Raw genomic sequence first — 21,041 nt, 5'->3', positions numbered from 1 at the left:
GCAGCAGACAAAGAGGCGGGGCAGGTAAGCTGTGCACACGCTTGTTTCTGCACGTTTTATGTCTGATTATCACCCGCACCAGTAAACATGTGCAGTTGTTCTATGTGTAGTTTATAATAATGTCGGGTAACGTCACACGGACTTCTTCCTTCCCGTGGCAACTGTTTATATTCGAACCTATCAGCGGGGTTTGAATGCAGCTGTGATTCCAACGTCGTCATTTTTAGTAATTAGATCGTCACTGCTACGTTATTTCATAAACAGGTGTTTCTGAGTAATAGTTTGTCGGTTTTATGTGACTCAATTGTGGTAAACAAAACTTTTCGAGAAGGTCTTTGGATAAGCAAAGGTCACAATGGCGCCATCTGTTGGTGGAAAAACTGCCAGAGCTTCGTTTTACTTTTGGACAGCAGAAATTAGTGCATTATTCTGTCGAAGTCAGCTTAGTCTTAACAATAAGTTAAAAAAAAAAATCAATGCTATCATCGTATAACTCATCAAATTAAAAGAGCAGGTAAAGATGATCTCATTAGATGGTGATTAACTCTGAAGTGACCAAACTTTGTTTTTCCTCTGTAATATCGAAGCAGCAGCATACCATTTCTATTAGAGAACTGGGTCTCTCTTAGTGTCTGTAGCAGAAATTGCAGATCTTGTTTTATCCTTCTTTGTTCCACTCCTCCATGAAGCCATGTAACTGTTGGTGGCTCAGACAAAAGCTGCACAATTTCTCCAGTCACGGCCACATCAGCCCGTAACTACCTCAGAGTTGTCTGGATGTCTATGTCGCTTCCTAGTCTTCTAGTAAAGGAATAGTTGATAGGTGATCCGGATTCCCCCCCCCCCCCCATACACACACACACATGCTTCAGTATACATGTGAATTGCGGGGTATTTGTAGAGTTTACATTATTGTCACTGAATTATTTTTAATGTAATAACCATAAATCTTTGATGCAGAGTTACAGTGAGCTTAAAGTGTGAGTGGGGAAAAGCAACTTTGTGTTCACATGAATGAAGCTTCAGACAGTCTCTGCTGCCTATAGACAGTGTATACAGTGTGTGTGTTCGTGTGTGTGTGTGTGTGTGTGTGCGCGCGCGCGTGCGTGTGTGTGTGTATGCATATATTATGCACATCTGTGTCCAAGCATGGAAAGAATCAGTCCAAAATATCAGGAACTGAAGAATGAGTGTATACACAGCATTTCCCCATTTTCTCCAAAGAGGAAATACAACAAAACAGACCTTAACATATAACATTAAATTCTGTTTCATAAAGCTGTGGATGTCTACATCACCTGTTAAAAGGTTAATGATAATAATGTTATGATTATTATTATCATTGTTATATTATTTTATTATATTATTTTCAAGTCCTGTGGAACAGGTTCACCTTTGGCAAAAGTCTTCTTTTTTCAGAGTGCCATGCACACTCAGCTCAGTGACCTGAGGATGATGTGGAGAAACCCAAAGATATTGGAGCAACATGTCATTCCAGTGTTTGTGGTTTTTCTTTTGGTGATTTTAAAAATGATCTGATCTGTGACTAAAATCTGTGATATGTTATACCCCTAGCTGTTTGTATTTCTTAAGGATTAAGGTAAATAAAGTCCAAGACATCAGTGATTTTCATGATTAATCCCCTGACCTGTCTAAAGAAAACTGGTTAAAAATGACTATTTACTCATGATATATTTAAGGCATCCATATAATACATATGCACACCATTCCTTTTGACTTTTACAGTTTTATTTCATATATGTCATCTGATAGAGATTTGTTTTCACTGCAAGTTTAAAGGGCATAATTTTAGAAATTTTATTTTAAAGAAGCCTGGATTCTTTTTCTTTTGCTAAATAAAATTGCGCACTCCATGCTTTTAATATATAGATATTCATGTGTCTGGAATCTCAGTCAATGAGGTTGAAAGATGTCTGGGTGGATTGTCTGGAGTTGCAGATGTCTTTGTCAAGGATAAACGCTGCAAAAATTGGAAGTTGATAGGACAAATATTTTAGCAGAAATTAGCAATAAACAATTGATGTTGTGCTCCAATGCACCATGGGAGCTTAGGTTTTTTGGGGGATTAAAATGTTATTGTGGTTCATGTTAGTTTAACAGTGTTCCATGTTATTTGTACTTTGACCAAACAGTCCCCCATCTATACTGCAGCACTGTTAAGGATCGACATTAGAAATTATTAAAAAAAAAGAAGTACCTACTGTGGGTTCACAAGCAGTTGTCTTTAAATTATTTGTTTTATCCAACCAGTAATTTACAATAATGATTAATTGAATTAACAGTATTAGAAAGGTAGAAAATCTTCACATGACATATTTTCTTGTTAAATGTCTTCACCACAATTATCTGGTAATGGGCTAACCAGTTAAATGAGTTGTTATTACAGTAGGAATGACAACATTTTACATGCGGTCATACTTTCTGCTCTAACTTGCTGCATTTTCTTTCCCATATGAGACATTTTGTAATGGAGGACTCTATTGAGATGATTCTTCAAGACCATGCCTGGGTTCTTCCTCCCAGGAAAGACCATCCCGTGGTAACAGCCTGCACAGGTGCTCTACTCACTGGCCTCTACGGACTTTGGAGCCTCTTTGTCACGCCGGGCTTTCGCAAAGTCCCATGCAGCCTCAAGGTGCCTCATATTTTCCATGGTTAAAAAAAAAATCACTTTTTCCTGTTAATGTTGTTTCTTCTGAATATCGATGGCTGCATGTTTGTGTCAAATAACATAAGGTGAGATGAGCATTGCTCGCACATTAATGATATTTTGCTTGTTTTGGAGCATGGGGCTCTGTGTTAGCAACAAATGTGGGAAAAGAACAAAGTGGTAAGTGTACAACACCATTTTATGAAACTCTCAAAAATACTGTGTTAAGCTGAGATGTAGTGCAGCGATCCATTGTAATAATTAAATGGATCCCGCACTATTTTTCTTCATTGTCAGTACTAGATGGACAAGAAAATGTCATAATCAGATGCAGATGATCAGCAGTTAGGTAGTGAAGCCTTTGTTGTTGCATAGAGAAACAGTATGTGTCAGGACTTAAAAATAAGCACATTTTAAGAATGAGGTAGTACTACCATGTGCATGAAGAATATGATATTTGACCCCAGATCATGTTGGCCTTCACCCAAATGATTGACCTCTGGCTGACCTTACTAGGGCAGTTCTGTACCACATTTGGTCCAAATTGGATTGAAAGTCTAATTTCTTGACCTTGGCCTTTGCCATGATGATTTATTTAAGGGGAATTTCCAGGTCAGCATTCACTGGGATACCATTTGAACATGTTAGACCTCATTTCAGGTTAGACCAGGGGTGGGCAATGATGGCCAAGACTGCAGGTATTCCTTGCAAGCAATCACTTCAGCGGGTGGATTTGCTGATGAGCTTGTCCCCTGAACATAAACACCTGAACGTTAATGAGATCACCTGCTGGGGTGATTGGTAGAAAGGGAAACCTGCAGTGACCTTTCATGGCACATGATTGCCCATCCCTCGGTTAGACATTCTGTATTAGCAGACTAAAAATACCTTGAAAGATATAGGGTATTCCTTGAGTGATACAGTGTTCAAGGAAGCCTATTTTTTTTATAACCCTTCACCTTCACATTTGACCTTGGCCTTGATATGTGGCCTTCGAGGTCATTGTTTGACAGTGATCTTGACCTCAATGACCCATCATATTATCCAGATATACAAAACATAAAAAACCTTAACTTGACCTTCAGTCCCAGATAGGGTCTGTTCATTACCTGAGTGCATGCTGAAAATCAAGGTCAGAGGTCAGTTCAAAAGTTAGAGCCTTGACAAACAGCTGCATGTAGTCAGTAATGTAGTAGGAATATACACTGTGGCATATTCAGAAGAAAGAGCTGGGAAGTCTGATGGTCTTGTGGTTCAAAACATAAACAAAACCCCTGCCTTTAAGTTTGGTGGTAGCTGCAGTCATGGTCCTGTATCATCTACCAGAAGGTAGCGAGGAGAACCATGTACGTGCTGGGTGGCTGTGTGCCTTAATAAAGCCACGTGTGTTCCTTAGACACAGCTTATGAAAGACATCCTGTATGACAGTCTGTTTTCAGTGATGTGCCAAGCTGCTTCCAGTGCTCTCTGTAATGATTTGAGCAGAACAGTTCCCAGACTGGAACACAATACAGCCCATCAGCAAGCTCGTAATGGTGCACGTGTAGAAAGTCATGAGGATGCTGGTATTCATGCCAAACTTTCTCAGGAAATACCCACTGATGGTGTGAGGGATGGATGCTGGCCCTTCACCCCAAGGTGCTGGATGACCCCCTGCCTGCAGCACAATTGCACGTGGGGTCATCTCAATAATGGACTTGATGTTATTCTGTTTTTCTGTTTCTTCAATTTTGTAAAAATGTTGTAACTGTTAGAATGGCCTAAGCAGTGGGTCACCCCTCTGAGTCTGGTCTGCTTGAGGTTTCTTCCTCAACATCATCAGAGTTATTGCTTACCACTGTCGCCTGTTTTGATTTGGCACTATATAAAATATAAATGAAATAAATTGAATTGAAATAGAGCTGCTGCCGAGTTCAGTTTACCACAGTACCTGTGTGCAGTGACCCTGAAGAACATGGAGGTCAACGTCAGGTTCACCAAGTGGATAAGGAGGTGTCGCCCCCTCCCCCTGCCCCCGGCTATCTTCGGTTTTCCCCAATCATATCTACTTTTACTGGGGCTGAATGGAATTGTTGGCTTGGCACCAGCTGGTTAGTGTCATCTCATCTATGCCCACAGAGGCCCATGATGGTCGTGTCATGTGACATGAGATTGCAGGACGTGACTGATGTGAATTTAATATGAAGCATATCAAGATTGATTGTTTGTTTGCTTGTTTTGTCATGTGACAAAGATGTAGATGGGTTTTTTGATTTTATAAATTGTAGGTCATGTGAGATAACTTTGTAATTTCTTTTTGCCTGGATTTCACAGCAGAATTTAAAGGCAGAGAAAATTCACTGATAAAATACTGCTGGGAAGATAGACTGTGGTATAAATTAACGATTGATGCGTATCAGTAAAAATATGGAGCTCTTGCAACTGAAATATCGCCTCCGAAAGTCGGCATTTAAACAGAATTCGTCCATCATCAACGATTTCATAAATGCCACCATTGACACAATAGTAACCAATCAGAAAAAATTCCCCGGATCGTTTGCAGAACTGCTGTGACGTAGCATGGGCACAGAAAGCTACACGTCACACTACACTACCTACAAACAGATCTGCGATCCCAGACTTACCTAATTCTATCAGAGTGGCAAGTGCACAAGTTTTCACGTTTGTGGCAGCATAAACACTCTTTTGCTGTGAGCACCCCCTGTGAGCAAGCCAAGTGCTTGCTCACAGGGGGTCGTTTTGACCGTTGGGGTTTTACATAATTATTGTATGGCCTTGCCTTACAATATAAAGCGCCTTGGGGCAACTGTTTGTTGTGATTTGGCGCTATATAAAAAAATTGATTGATTGAATTGATTGATTGATTGCTTCAGCCATGTATGATCACAGCGTTTGCATTGACACCAGTGTGTGTTGCCCATCCGTTGTTCCTCCTCATCTTCAGGATCTGATGAGCTCACTTCTTCTGATTCATCATGACAGTCATCTTCCTCTGGCCTTGGTTTAAACTGATATGGCTGTAAGCCACCAGAATCTGCGAAGAATTCGTACTCACTGCCTTCCAATTCACTATCTGACGCCATGAAGTTTGTGGATGTTGATTGCCGCTTACAGTGAGCAAAATAAGTATTTGAACACCCTGCGATTTTGCAAGTTCTCCACTTAGAAATCATGGAGGGGTCTGAAATTTTCATCTTAGGTGCATGTCCACTGTGAGAGACATAATCTAAAAAAAAAAAAAATCGGAAATCACAATATATGATTTTTTTTAAATAAATTATTTGTATGTTACTGCTGCAAATAAGTATTTGAACACCTGTGAAAGTCAATGTTAATATTTGGTACAGTAGCCTTTGTTTGCAGTTACAGAGGTCAAACGTTTCCTGTAGTTTTTCACCAGGTTTTCACACACTGCAGCAGGGATTTTGGTCCACTCCTTCATACAGCTCTGCTCTAGATCTTTCAGGTTTGGAGTTTCAGCTCCCTCCAAAGATTTTCCATTGAGTTCAGGTCTGGAGACTGGCCAGACCACTCCAGGACCTTGAAATGCTTCTTACGGAGCCCCTCCTTAGTTGCCCTGGCTGTGTGTTTGGGGTCATTGTCATGCTGGAAGACCCAGCCATGACCCATCTTCAATGCTCTTACTGAGGGAAGGAGGTTGTTTGCCAAAATCTCGCAATATATGACCCCATCCATCCTCCCTTCAATACGGTGCAGTCGTCCTGTCCCCTTTGCAGAAGAACACCCCCAGAGTATGATGTTTCCACCCCCATGCTTCACGGTTGGGATGGTTTTCTTGGGGTTGTTCTCATCCTCTAAACATGGTAAGTGGAGTTGATTCCAAAAAGCTCTATTCTGGTCTCATCTGACCACATGACCTTCTCCCATGCCTCCTCTGGATCATCCAGATGGTCACTGGTGCACGTCAAACGGGCCTGGACATGTGCTGGCTTGAGCAGGGGGACCTTGCTGCCCTGCAGGATTTTAAACCATGACAGCATCATGTGTTACTAATGTAATCTTTGTGACTGTGGTCCCAGCTCTCTTCAGGTCATTGAGCAGGTCCTCCTGTGTAGTTCTGAGCTTTCTCAGAATCATCCTTACCCCACAAAGTGAGAACTTGCATGGAATCCCAAACCGAGGGAGATTGACAGTTATCTTGTTTCTTACACTTTCTAATAAATAATCATAACAGTTGTCTTCTACCAAGCTGCTTGCCTGTTGTCCTGTAGTCCATCCCAGCCTTGTGCAGGTCTACAGTTTTGTCCCTGGTGTCCTTAGACAGCTCTTTGGTCTTGGCTATGGTGGACAGGTTGGAGTGTGATTGATTGAGTGTGTGAACAGGTGTCTTTTATGCAGGTAACAAGTTCAAACAGGTGCAATTAATCCAGGTAAAGAGTGCAGAATAAGAGGGCTTCTTAAAGAAAAATTAACAGGTCTGTGTGAGCCAGAATTCTTGCTGGTTGGTAGGTGTTCAAATACTTATTTGCAGCAGTAACATACAAATAAATTATTAAAAAAAATCATACATTGTGATTTCCAGATTTTTTTATTTTTTTAGATTATGTCTCTCACAGTGGACATGCACCTAAGATGAAAATTTCAGACCCCTCCATGATTTCTTAAGAGGGAGAACTTGCAGAATCGCATGGTGTTCAAATACTTATTTTCCTCACTGTACGTGCTTTGCCCCTTCTATACTGAAGAGCGACACTGGCAGAGTGTTGAACCTCTGTGCCCATGTGATGTCATACATCGCTGTTATAGCAGACGGAATGGCAGCCTGCTGGTGGCTTTAGACCAGCCATGCAAAAACGCTCCTGACTTTAACATAAATGATCTCACATGCCTACAATTTTTCATATAGGCTCTCAATATCAAATTCTACCAACCCAGTCATAAATTATGTTAACTTTTCCTTCTGTGACAAAGGGACACTCCAAAATGTGGTCCAAAGAAGCATATATCTCATGCAATCAAATTCCACTACTACAAGATAATTGCAATCATTGCTTTAATAAAACAATTCTAATAATTACAGTGTATTAAAAAATGTTGGCTGACTTGCGTTTGCACTGTGGCCTTTCTAGGTTCCTTATTTGCCCTCCAGTAAAGATCAGACACTCAACGTTATGAAGCTCCTTGAGGGACGAAGAGGATGCTTAGCAGATCTGGGATCAGGAGATGGAAGGCTGGTTAGTAGTCCTCACAGAAAAGACATATCTCTATCTGAATATAAACTTATGACAGAAAATTAGTAACACGTGGATTTTATAAATGGGATTTTTGGAATAAAGTGATCCCGTTTTTGAAAAAAGTGACACGGAGGCAAGAATGTAATGTGGACATTGTCATTAGTACATAATTACCTGAAACAAATCAGTGTGTTTTCATGAGCTTAGAATGAGCCTTTCATATTTATACAGGAGCAGGCCCTCACATGGAGACCGCCATGTTGCACTGCCATATCGACACAGTCTATTTTATCTGAACTGCATCAAATAACAGCCACAATGTTGTTCAATACATGTTTGTCTGGCTTGCTTATTTTGGGAATTTAAAAATCCTTATATTAAGTGATGGCACAGGCTGTGGCGTGCACATGTGCCCCACTGAGTTCCTGTCCGTTGTTAAACTCACCCCAGGGAAACATTGTGCTACAGAGTGAGGTCCACATACAGATAAAAGGTTCAACTTATACCACTTTTATTTTTTCCTGTTTACATTGCATTTATTTTTGACATATGCGACTTTTGCTTCAGAAAATACAGTATTTCCAAACTCTTCAGATTTTATTGATTGTAATTTAAGTAATTTAAGTATTTGTACTTTCTACAAATACTTAAATTGCAGCTGCACGTTAGACATCTTGAATAATTCAAATTTCCATAATATCATTTGCTGTTCCAGGTGTTTGCTGCCTCGTCTGCTGGTTTTCAGTGCACCGGCTTTGAGATCAACTCCATTTTGCTCGCATATTCTAGGAGCAAGGCCTGGTGGACAGGAGTGCCCTCTAGCCAGGCAACATTTGTGAACAAAGACTTCTGGAAGGTGTGTCCTCACCAGAAATGGTGCCTTTCCTTCACAATGAATAATGTTTTATTGTTTTACACTGTTTGGGTTTTCTGTGTCTTACAGACTGACTTATCGATATACAACAATGTGACAGCTTTCCTTGCTCCAGGAGTGGTGAGTCCGCTCATTTCTTTCGTATTCTGCAGAGCCTTTTGTATTCTCCAAGGCTTTGGAAAAGCCTAGATATGTACTGTCTAAAATGTAGTGAATGAATAGATACATGGATGCAGTTAAGGGGTTTATATGACACCTAAATAGAGCCTTGTCAGTTGACTTGTATGTCATTTGACATTCATTATTTGTCCCTTTGTATGGGTGACATCAGTACTGTGCATTTTTGTCCCATCTGTTTGCTCTGTTGCACAGCTCCATTAGCTTTGAGTAAAAATGCTTCTACAATACTAGGAAAGTAAATCCAGCACTGAATCCACTCTTAGTGGGGATGTCTTCAGCGCCTGTTGAAGCCCTGTCAGATAAAGAATTGGACAAGTTCTTGTTGTGATTTTTCACTGAATTTAAGGAAGCAAATGTTTGTTTCCACTAGGGATGGGATGACTAGTTGTAATAGTCGACTACAACTAGCTAACATCCGACTAGTCAACTATTTTTTATAATACGACGGCTGAGTGGATCCTTGTCATTTGATTGGTGGCTTGTATGTCACGTGGCATGGATTATTCATACCATTTGCCGTTGTGTTTCATTGACCGTGCAATAGTTTTTTTCAGTGTGCAATTTTGGTGCTATATGAAATGTCCTGTTGCACGCCCTGACCACTGTGCATGCCCACACTACCGGGGCGGTGTTTAGCTAAACATAGCAGTTTGTTTTGCTGGAGGATGATGATTTGAAGGAGCTAATTGATACTGCTAATTCTTCTAACACAAAAAGACAAATCCACCACGCTGTAAGCCATCTGGAGGCATGAAGAGATGTTAGGATGAAAAGCTGGACAAATTTCTGATACGATTTTTGTTTGTTTGTTTTTTTTTTTTTGTTTGTTTGTTTTTTGCTGGAGTGAGGAAAGCAGACGGCAGTCTGTACACAAAGTCAGTGGACAGCATCAGGGAGTACTGAGAATAATTTTGGACCCCTATTTAAAGTTCGTGTTGGACTGTTAAGCACCAGTGTGGAACACCAAACTTTAAGTCTCTTTTCTGTTGTTTATAAATTAGTAAAATATCAAATGACAAGGATCTATTTTCACGGTTATATAAAACCAGTAATTAATGTTTTTCCATTCTTTCAGTGGAACGAATATTTAATTTTGTGAAAGCTGGAAGTAAAGCCTGCATTCTACCTACAGGAAAAGTTTGATTACAGAGTATTAGATTGACTGGTGATTGCTGTTGGTTTTTTTTTTTCCTGATGAATCAACAGATGGAGGTGCTGGCAAACAAGTTGTTCAAAGAGCTTCCTGAGGATGCACGAGTTATTGCTTGTCGGTTTCCTTTCCCAGATTGGCCACACCAATCATCTGTAGGCTCCGGTCTCAATCAGACCTGGGCTTATGACATCAGCACTGTGCGCTTCATGAAAATGAGGGTTGGGTTGAGGAACTGCCTGAACCAGCACCCAGTAGACAGGGTACAGTGGAGCAACCAGTGATTTCTCTTTGGTTTTTTATTTTTTTATTCTTAAGTCTTCCAGCTGTGCTGCAAAAGATGGACTAAGTATGTCCCTTTTGGGCTTCTGTATCAACATGGCGGTACAAGATAGCAGCCTCCATGAGGTGGGCTCCTGCCATGTTCCAAGATATGAAGAGCTCATTCTAAGCTCCAGAAAACACACAGATCCATTGTTGCAGGTAATAAATACACCAATAAAGACGTTGTTATGAATGCTGTATTCAATATCTACTGGTAAACACCCCTAAATCCTGCATACTACATATCTTTCAAATAAATATATATGTGTGACATATTGGGATACTGAGGCTTTTTGGTCTTTGTGATTTGACAAAATGTTAAATTTTCAAATCAGCAAAACACATGTATAGTCAAAGCTCAATTTTAGCCTCCTGTATAGTGCTGTGCAAAAGTTTGAAGCAGTACAGTTTAGATAATATAGTGGGATAATTTTTCCCTTCATCTGTGGATCAACAAAACATACAGTGCATTGAAATTTACAACCTTTGTTAGTTAAAATAAAAATTAAATGTGACATTTTTTCAGATTGTTTCACTGAAGAAAGTCAACAGAAAAAAAAAAATTAATGCACTGCGTGGTGTGTGACAAGAGCATCAAGGGTTTGGTTGTCCGCCACCTTCAGTAAAGTCACAGACATGCCTTTGAGCAAAATCAGTCCAAACACGTTGCACAGTTGTTGGGAATGTGTGTGAAAATGAACAGGGTGTTCTTGGAGAGTGTGAATAAAGACTTCCAAAACAGTTGACATTTATTCTGTAATAAAATGTTTATGCAGTCGCCAGCAGTGTGAAGATTTAAGTGTTATGCTGACTTTGCACGTTTCAGCAACCAGAATAGCAAGTCCAACATGTGAAAGAAACTGGACAGTTTGAAGGTTATACAGTTGGGTCCATAGGTATTTGGCCAGTTATGCAATTTTTGTAATTTTTGCCTCTACACAACCACAATGGAGTTGAAATTAAAGAAACGTGCTTCTGGTTCAAACTAAGATTTCATTAAATGGGTTAAACAAAAATAACAAATTAACCATTTAGGGATTACAGCCATTTTTAAATACACAATCTCTCCAGACCAATTAGACCTTAAACTAATTATAAGGAATATTTTACATAAGGAATACTAATCACTTTTGCGTCCAGTTTTCATTAGACTAGTCAGGTGATATGATGAACATTTTGGAATCACTGGATGCATCTTGGACTTCATTTATATCAGTCATTAAGAAATACAACAGTATGTTACTGTGTGGTGAATCTGTTTAGAGGAGGTTCTCAAAAAGTGAGCAACCTTACAAGAAGAGAAGTGAGGGAAGCAACCGCGACACCAAAACAACACTGAGGCACTGATAGGTTTATGTGGCTGCGATTAAAGAAATGGGAGCATGTTGCATCATTACCCACAGCTTCATGGTGGAGTGGATTATAGAGGTGTTTCATTACAGACAAGGTGCTTAAATATCCCCCCCCCGGAACAGAACAGAGGTTATGTCCAGACTCAAATGTCCCATGTGCCTTCTGGAAAGCTATCTTAAATTTAAAGTCTTTTCTCAGCTCTACTTGACCATGAACCTATTCATGCACAGTTTCTCCAGTCACAGCCACAGAGGATTATGACCGCTAGTTTGGAGTTGATGGTCTATCGGTTAAGTGTTGGGCTTGAAACCAGAGGACTCTCAGTTTTAATCCTTGCCAGCCTAGAAAATCTCTACTTGGGCAAGGTCCTTAATCTGCCAGTTGCTCCTGGTGTGTAGTTGAGCACCTTGCATGGCACCACCAGTCATTGGTGTGTAGGTGAATGTTATACATCATTGTAAAGAACTTTGAGCTTCTGATTCAGATTGAAAAGTGCTACATAAAGGCATTCGCTTTATGTTGTTTAACTCCTTGAGAGTTGTGGGTTGAATTTTCCTTTCAGTTAAAACCTTCTGGATGGATCTCAAGGGACTAATTGGAAGGGGAAGAGAAGTTTGGAGGAGAGGTGGATGGGTACAGAAGAGAACTATGAAGATTCTGTTTGGGGAGGATGTGGAGGACCGGGCTGTGTGTGGACAAAGACTATCAGACACCTCTGACAGGAAAAGACTAAGATTCATTGATACGAGTACATTCAAAGTTAGAATACTGTATCCTGCCTTGCAGAAAAGAAAATCCAAAATGACCACATGAGGGCGCAACTGTTCCAAACCGATACGTCTGCACAGGCGTGAACTTGAGAGGAACACATTGTGCTCACGGTGCTCTCTGTCGTCAGCAATATTGTGCATTGAAAATATATAAATAAAGGTCAATTCATATTCATTCACCCATTCATTCAGGTTCACAGGTTGGTTATTGTGACGTCTGACGAAAATGACAGCACGCAGAACCGGCTTGGCTCCGTTTAATGCACCCTGATGATCACACAGCAGCAGTCCTGTCAGTCTGACCCTCGTCACTACGCCGTGACGTCATCAGTAGCGAAAGGGGTGGGTGCTATCACGGTATAAAATCAGAGAGCGAGCCACCCCGGTCTACAGTGTGAGCGCGGCACAGAACCATGTCTCTGGAACTGCAGAGAAGCGCGGGATCCCCGCAGACGCACGGCAGCGGCGTGTGCGATCCGACGCACAGGTCGCTGGAACTCCGTCGGAAAAGGATGGAAGAGTGGGGTGCACCCTCAGAGATGGCCCGGATCATCACCGATCCGACCACTGGGAAATGCTACTGCCGCGGAAAAGTTCTTGGAAAGGTAGCGCCTGCGCGCGCATCCATTTAACGCATCAACTTTTTGGATTTACCACGCAACACTTTAACACTTTCCCCCCCTTTCTTGTCCCGTCTTTCCAGGGAGGTTTTGCCAAATGTTACGAGATGACCGACCTCTCCACTGGCAAAGTTTATGCAGCTAAAATCATCCCGCACGCGCGCGTCTCCAAACCGCACCAAAGGGAAAAGGTAACCGCGCGCGCAGCCTGTGCGCGCCGCCGAAACTGGACAACCGATTTTTCCACCAGTTTGCGCGATTATGATCTTATTCGATTTCTGTTTTCCCTCCTGTTAGATTGACCGAGAAATCGAGCTGCACAGAGCGCTGCATCACAAACACATCGTGCACTTTTATCACCATTTCGACGACAAGGAGAACATCTACATTCTGTTGGAATACTGCAGCAGAAAAGTAAGTTGGGAACCACCTAAATTGCACCCAAAACTACCGAGTTTGAAGAAGGGATTTAATCACTAAAAGTATAATGTAATAGCTGCAGCAGCGCTGTATTTCTTATTCTTGTGCGTCTGCAGAAACCGATTCTTTTAACATATTTAAAGCATTAAAATTATGCATCATTAACTTGATTTGCATTACAGTAACTCAAATGATCTAATAATGCAATCATTTTAAGCATTCAAAATATTCAAGTGCACAGGCATTGAATGGAATTTGTTTCCTCAAAGTGTAGGAGTTGAAATAACAGGGTTTTCCAGTCTGCTCATTTTTCTTGAGAATAGCTAACACTGGCCAGAGGGACTCATTCAACTTAGCAGCTCTGCTCATATCATATTTTGTTTCTTTTGCAGTCCTTAGCCCATATTTTGAAGGCTCGCAAGGTTCTGACTGAACCAGAGGTGCGATACTACCTCAGGCAGATAGTTGCTGGGCTGAAGTATCTGCATCAACAAGAGATCCTCCACAGAGACTTGAAACTGGGTAAGGAATCTTCCTACCAAAGAGAAGCAGCGTGTGTGTGTGTTTTTTTCCAGAGTGGCTTATTTTTCTGAACTAGACGGGCATATTATTGTTGGATATAGCCACATGTGTTCCCAGGTTAGATCAGGTTAGGGAGAATGTGCTGGTGCCGCCTCTTCAGCCACACCACACCCTGGGTCCTCACTGACCCAGGGTGTGTTCCCCAGTGTTAAAATATTTTTGGAATTCATCACAGGGTGCACACAATAATAGCTGCCTTTGATCTTTGGTTGAATGTCAGGGGTTAACTGCGTCATTGGCTTTTCTTGCCTGCAGGTAACTTCTTTGTGAGCGATTCGATGGAGCTGAAGGTCGGAGACTTCGGTTTGGCTGCCAAGTTGGAGCCAGCAGGAAACAGGCGGAAGACAATTTGCGGCACTCCTAACTACCTGTCCCCAGAGGTGCTCAACAAGCAGGGCCATGGCTGTGAATCAGATATCTGGGCCCTTGGCTGTGTAATGTGAGTTGGTTTACTGTAATTAATCTAATAATCATTATATAATAGTTGTTATGTGGTACTCTTAAGACCACAAAGAAAACCGGGGGGGGGGGGGGGGGATATTTAAGCACCTTGTCTGTCAGTCCATGATGAGGGAGATGTTAGTACTGTAAAATGCATTTCAAGACCTCAAACTGTTTGAACATTTTTCTAAGAGTTTTTTCAAGTATAACGCCTACTAACATGGTTGGATTTCAATGAAAGTTCACACAGTGGTTGCACACCCTAGGAATATGTGTATGTGGGAAAATAATTCCTGTCCAATGTCTTCAAGGAGTGATCATTGGATTTTGGTGTTTATTTGGTGCATTATGTGATATTGACATCATAAGCCAAATGGAAGTGCTATAATGTGGGGAACTTGATCACAGACCTAGAGTTATTACTGGTATTCAGTTTAATGTTCTGGCACGTATTTGCAGCTCACATTTGCCTTCTTGTCCTCTGTCAGGTACACAATGCTGCTGGGCAGACCACCGTTTGAAACCACCAACCTGAAGGAGACATACAGGTGTATTAGGGAGGCACAATACTCTTTGCCCTCCTCACTGTCCCCGCAGGCCAAGCAGCTGATCGCCAGTCTACTGGCCAAGACTCCAGAGGACAGACCCAACCTGGACCACATTCTGAGGCACGAATTCTTCACACAGGTCAGACTGCTTTTTGTCTCTGTTTCCAATTGTCCCCCTAAACCAGTGGTGTCCAAACTATTCCGGAAAGGTCCAAGAGGGTGAAGCTTTTCTTTGCAGCCATTGACTCCAGCAGGTGATTCCACTGATGAACTCATCCCATCTGCTCAAAGTGATGTTAATCAGTGAATCACCTGCTGAAGTCAGTGGCTGCACAGAAAGCCTGCTCTAAACCCTCACATGTAGGCATCCAGCACTGACCGCCTTCCCACTAACCATCACACTGACCCACTTATTTCTCCACAGGGCTTCAGTCCCGAACGGCTGCCAATTAGCTGTTGCCATTCAGCACCAGATTTCCACATCTCGAGTCCAACTAAGAGCTTCTTCAGGAAGGCTGCAGCTGCACTCTTTGGTGGGAAGAAAGAAAAGGTCAAATACTATGAGACACTAAGTGAGTAGCAACTATATATACTGTGTGTATATATATATATATATATATATATATATATATATATATACCACAGCTAATGCACCCAATAAATCTAAAATGAAGGCCACCAATAGCAGTTTTTTAAAAATGGTGGCAATCGAGCACCACGTTCCTGCAGGATAAAGATGTCACACTCTGTCATTGCCTTTGACAGATAAGTTGACGAATGAGGAGGAGATCTACAAACTGCAGCACGACCTTGAGCGAACGGTTATCAGTCAACAGCAGAGCAAACACAATGATGAGGTAAGAACACAACAGGGCGGCAACAAAAAAAAAATAATAAATTTGAGGCGGTTTCTGGAGATGTGTTGTTTATACAGCCAGTGTGATAAGTGAGGCTTTATTCAGGATGTATCACGCTGAGGAGAATCCAGTGAGTCATTCTAATGCGACACTAAACTTTCTAGCGTGCGCAGCTTCAGAGCAAAAAAGAAAACGCTTATTTTCAACCCTTTATAAGCCGACTGCTGAGCTTATGTGGGTGAACAATGAGTCATATAGTAGGAAGGGAAGATCCAAATTAGCATAGTGTAAATGCTGTCATCACTGTTTCCCCATCTCAGAATGGTAGTCGACTTCCGCCATCTGCTGAAAGCCCGGTTGCCCCGGCAACAGAGAGCCAGTCCCCGACGACACAAGACACCATCCGTCTGATTGTCAGAGGGAGTCTGGGAAGCTGCAGCAGCAGCAGCGAATGTGAGTGCGCCATCTGGCTTCCACAGAAACCATAATAGTGACCTTTGCAGTAAATATTGTGTTTAAAGCACAGATGTTACACAGTGGACATCTGTTAGACACGGCCTTCTATGAGAAGTACCCAGTTATGTCTCTTACTGATTTCATGCTTTGCTGTTGTTCTCACAGGCCTTGAAGATAACACAACGGGAAGCGTGGCAGAGACACTCGCCAGTGTCTTGAGAGGATGTCTGGAAAATATGCCTATAGGTGAGTGTTTTAGCCGCGTCACTGACCTTCTCATGTCCAGCCTGCTTTCGTCACGACATCCATAAATAGCAATGAGATGTCAGTTGCGTTGGTGTCTACATGGTACCCTTCAGCATCTGTAGATGTACATGAAGTAATGTGCTTTATGCTTTGACAAAAATGCATGTGAAAGGGTCACAAACAGAGAAAGATTAAATAAATACACTGGATTATTCACAGAATTCCTTTGCTCGTCTACACAGACACTAAAAGTCACACCCACATTCACAATGCAATAAAATGTCAACACCTGTCACATGTAAAAATACATAATATCTCATAGGTGGTCCACTAGAATTAGTAAGAAAACTTTCTGTAATCATTTTATTATTGAGTACCGGCAACTGTCTTTGTATCATTATGTACCAGGTAGTACACTAACAAATTTCATCTTCTTAAAATGTAATTTAAAAACAATCTTTGTGACATGGTAATTGATTAGATTCTTTCATATTTAATTCATATTGTCTTTTGGGGAGGTGATGGTCTAGTGGTTGGCGTTGGGCTTGAGACCAGAAGATCCTTGGTTCAAATCCCAGCCTGACTGGAAAATCACTAAGGGTCCTTGGGCAAGGTCTTTAATCCCCTAATTTCTCCCGGTGTGTAGTGAACGTCTTGTATGGCAGCACCCTGACATTGGGGTGAATGTGAGGCATTATTGTAAAGCGCTTTGAGCATCTGATGCAGATGGAAAAGTGCTGTATAAATGCAGTCCATTTAATTACCTTTAAAAAAAAAAAAAAAAAAATCACTTGATTTTTACTGGAATAGGGATGTTTGGCATTTCAAATGAGATTTTTTTGACTCATTAATTGAGGGGTTAACATAATAAAGCCCTAATATTCTGGCCAAAGTCTAGGGTGCCTGAAAACGTTGCACATCACTGTATAGCTACACTATAAACAGTGACTTGAGGTGATATTTGGAGATTTACTGGATTAAAACCCTTTTTTTCTATTTTAATAATAATCTCATGGAGCAGCTGTTCTTAGACAGTTCAAAAGAGATGCGAGTAACAGATAAAGTTGTTTGCTCCTAAAACCTTTGTCATCATCCTCTAACCCTCCTGTTCTGTGTTCTTCCCCCTGAAGTGGACCACGTTCCTCAGAGTTCCAACAGCTGTAGCTTCCAGTGGGTGACTAAATGGGTGGACTACTCCAACAAGTACGGCTTTGGCTACCAGCTGTCTGATCACACTGTGGGAGTTCTCTTCAACAATGGCACTCACATGAGCCTCCTGCCAGACAGAAAGTACGAACCACTGTGTACTTTCTCCACCCTCAGCAGACATATTACTCACCCCATATTATGAATGATAGCTTGTTTAAGCATGCTCAGAACCTCTAAGCGGATTGTTAATCCACATTTTAAATTTGGCCAAAATTTTGTTCCAAAAGCACTAATTATGTTACCATGAAAATTTTTCAATCTGACCAGTCACATACATCATTCAAAGTTCATTCAGAAGGAAGAAAAATGTCAATTAATCATTTTAGATGCTGTTTTCTGCTTTGAGTTTCTGTGTGTTTGTGTGTAGCCGAAGGGTCTTACTTATATATGTATATTCATATATATATTTTTAGGACCATTCAGTACTACGCAGAGCTCGGACAGTGTTCTGTTTTCCCCACTTGTGAGGTTCCAGAACACTTTGTGGGTCAGGTGACTGTCCTCAAGTACTTCTCCCACTACATGGAAGAGAATCTCATGGATGTAAGTAAATGTCTCACCTACCCCACTGGCTCTTTCTTCTCTGTTCACTCCTGTAATGCTGTCTCTTTTTACGATACCTTTCTCTTTTTTTTTCTGCCCGTCCCCAGCAGCATTAAAAATGACGCCTTACATGTCCCAGCATGCCTCACTCTAATCCTGATGTGGATGTTCTTTTTCTTTCTCAGGGTGGGGATATTGGTAGTATGACGGACGCTCACATGCCCAGACTGTACCTGCTGCAGTGGCTTAAGTCTGACCGCGCCCTCATGATGCTTTTTAATGATGGCACATTCCAGGTAGACGCAACAGTTTGTCATGAAAAACAAAACAGTCAGAAGAAAAGTCTTGCAGCAAAGCATTAGTGTCCAGAATAATGAACTAATAATGTATTTTCACCTCTTTAGGTCAACTTTTACCACGACCATACAAAGATCATTCTGTGTTGCCAAAAGGATGAGTACATGCTGACGTACATCAACGAGGACCGTGTTTCCAAAACCTTCAAGCTCAGCTCCCTGCTGGCGTGCGGCTGCCCCAGTGACCTGCGAGAACGCCTGGTGTACTCCCTCAACATGCTGCTGCAGAGATGCAGCTAATCTGGCGGTGACATGTCAAGGGCAGTGTTCAGACCTGTCTGTGCAGATCTGCAGCAGAACCAGGAATTGGCACAAGGGCCGTGCTGAGGGCGAACCTGTGCAAACTGAATTAATTAATTCCTCTGCCATTGCGCCTTAAGGACTTGGCAGTGGTGCCATTGGAGAAATAACAGACTGTGGACGGAGGTAATGAAATGTAGCACAATGACAGAAAAGGGCTGAATTGTATGTTGGTTGTGGGATATAGAGGACAGAGCAGCAATGTTGGACTGAGGATGTTGGTACGCGTGTGGACTCCAGATGTTAGGGACAGAGAGATGGATGATTGCTGGGCTGGAACCGGCAAATTTGTCGATAATATTGACATTGGTTTACAAGGGACTCCATGAACCTGTGATTTGCTCAAGACCTGTATGATATTGTAAATGATGTACAGTTTATGTCACTGATGTCTCTGGTGCAGAAATGCACCTTTCTACTGTGTGGATAGAACGGGATGCAGTACGTGAGCAGGTGTAGTGGCATAATAAGATTTAAAACTGTGAGTTATTCTCCTTGTTGACAGATGGACTCACCAGAAAGCTGGGAATCAGTTCACTGATTGAGGGGATCAAAGTAGGTATAGGAGGAAAGCATGACATTAATCCATTGTAGGAGCTTCTCTGAGGATCCCTAAAGAGCCATCATCACTTTGGGAAACAAATGTCTCAAATAATTTATTGTGTAAAAAAACAAACAAACAACAAAAAAAAAAAAACAGTGCAGTATTTATTTATTTAATAATAAAGACATTTTTTTTTTATATATAAATTCCATTTGTAGTGTCCTTATTTCATCTGACAAGGGATGGATACAGGGTGGGGGGCATCATTGTTATATTACAGATTAAAGTGTTTTGGAGATTCCTGGCACATACGTTTTTTTTTTTTTGTAAAAAAGTTCTTCATCCAGTAGACTGGAAATACATGTCTTTCAGTTGTGACCATCAGAAAATGATGCAGTTTACCAAAAATGATGACAAAGTTGTTGAGAAAAGTTTTTAAAAAATTGTATAGTATGGTACTTAGTGACTGAATTTTGCATTTTCTACAGCCAAACTAATGTTCTTCAGGGCATGAACAACCAATCATCATTTAGCTGGTGCTCACATCTCACATTCACCCATGTCAGGGTGCTGCCATGCAAGGTGCTCACTACACACCAGGAGCAACTTGGGGATTAAGGACCTTGCCCAATGGCCCTTAGTGATTTTCCATCCAGACAAGGGTTTGAACCAAGGATGGTCTGGTCTGAAGTCCAGTGCTTAACCACTAGACCATCATCTCCTAGTAGCTGAAATACACCTTTGTGTATGGAGGTCAATAAATGTGCTTGGATACAGATTGCCTTTTTTTTTTGGCGGGGGGTAAGAAGTGGGCTAGATGCTCAACTCGTCACTTGGAGGAGTGGTGAAACATCTTGAACCAAAGAAGTTCACTTACGTTGGAGTTAATCCTGCATCCAAATACTCATTATGTACTAACACTGATTAGGAATCTACTACTTAGCTGTTAACTATAGTATGTATAGAAGAATTTTAAATTTTAGGGACACAATTTTCATGAACTACACTCCTGCCACCTTACATGTCCTTTCAGCATGATGTTAACAGAAGGCACATACTGTACCCACGTATGCCATGAAAGATTCTATTTTGCAATGACAGACCTATTTTTAAACATCTTTTGATTCTTAATGAATGGATATTTGTACAATGCCATGGGCTCTTGGATGCTGCTACTGCTTTCATCTATGTCTGCTATCTTCTTTTAATTTTTCTGGGCTGGGAAATTCTTTGTCTCAAGTTACCAGGCTCCAACTGCCTTGTGGGAGAGCATATTGTTGTTAGTTTGCACACTGTGGAGGTAGCAGATACTGTTTGAAGACTATTAAAGGCCTAATGAGGAGTACTGTAGTTGGGTCCACCTTGCCCAAGGCCAAGTTCTGGGTCTTCCAGGCCGAGGCAA

At 41.4% G+C, this 21,041-nt stretch overlaps 2 protein-coding genes across 4 annotated transcripts; both read left to right on the top strand.

The window, feature by feature from the left end:
* Nucleotides 1–30: 30 nt before the first annotated feature.
* Nucleotides 31–12,820, top strand: si:dkey-190g11.3 (uncharacterized protein LOC567059 homolog). Of its 3 annotated transcripts, none has more exons than XM_034170504.1 (6): nt 31–2,656; nt 2,825–2,851; nt 7,762–7,866; nt 8,582–8,722; nt 8,810–8,860; nt 12,710–12,820. In XM_034170504.1, exons 1-6 carry the CDS (start codon nt 2,474–2,476, stop codon nt 12,776–12,778), a joined length of 576 nt encoding a protein of 191 aa, XP_034026395.1. In that variant the 5' UTR covers nt 31–2,473; the 3' UTR covers nt 12,779–12,820. The 3 variants fall into 3 exon arrangements, with proteins under 3 accessions (XP_034026395.1, XP_034026393.1, XP_034026394.1); XM_034170502.1 differs by lacking the exon at nt 12,710–12,820 and adding an exon at nt 10,127–11,453; XM_034170503.1 differs by lacking the exons at nt 2,825–2,851; nt 12,710–12,820 and adding an exon at nt 10,127–11,452.
* A 55-nt stretch (nt 12,821–12,875) lies between these two features.
* On the top strand, nt 12,876–19,771 carry plk2b (polo-like kinase 2b (Drosophila)). Its single transcript, XM_034170500.1, has 14 exons — nt 12,876–13,122; nt 13,221–13,328; nt 13,435–13,551; nt 13,950–14,079; nt 14,395–14,578; nt 15,069–15,267; nt 15,553–15,700; nt 15,894–15,985; nt 16,306–16,438; nt 16,607–16,687; nt 17,818–17,977; nt 18,310–18,439; nt 18,625–18,735; nt 18,844–19,771. The coding sequence occupies exons 1-14, from the start codon at nt 12,931–12,933 to the stop codon at nt 19,033–19,035; spliced, it is 1,977 nt and encodes a 658-aa protein (XP_034026391.1). The 5' UTR covers nt 12,876–12,930; the 3' UTR covers nt 19,036–19,771.
* The last annotated feature ends 1,270 nt before the right edge of the window (nt 19,772–21,041 follow it).

Source organism: Thalassophryne amazonica, chromosome 5 (genome assembly GCF_902500255.1).
Source record: "Thalassophryne amazonica chromosome 5, fThaAma1.1, whole genome shotgun sequence".
NCBI lineage: Eukaryota > Metazoa > Chordata > Actinopteri > Batrachoidiformes > Batrachoididae > Thalassophryne > Thalassophryne amazonica.
The sequence above is the reverse complement of the archived record's forward strand: the minus strand, read 5'-3'. Positions and strand labels throughout refer to the sequence as shown.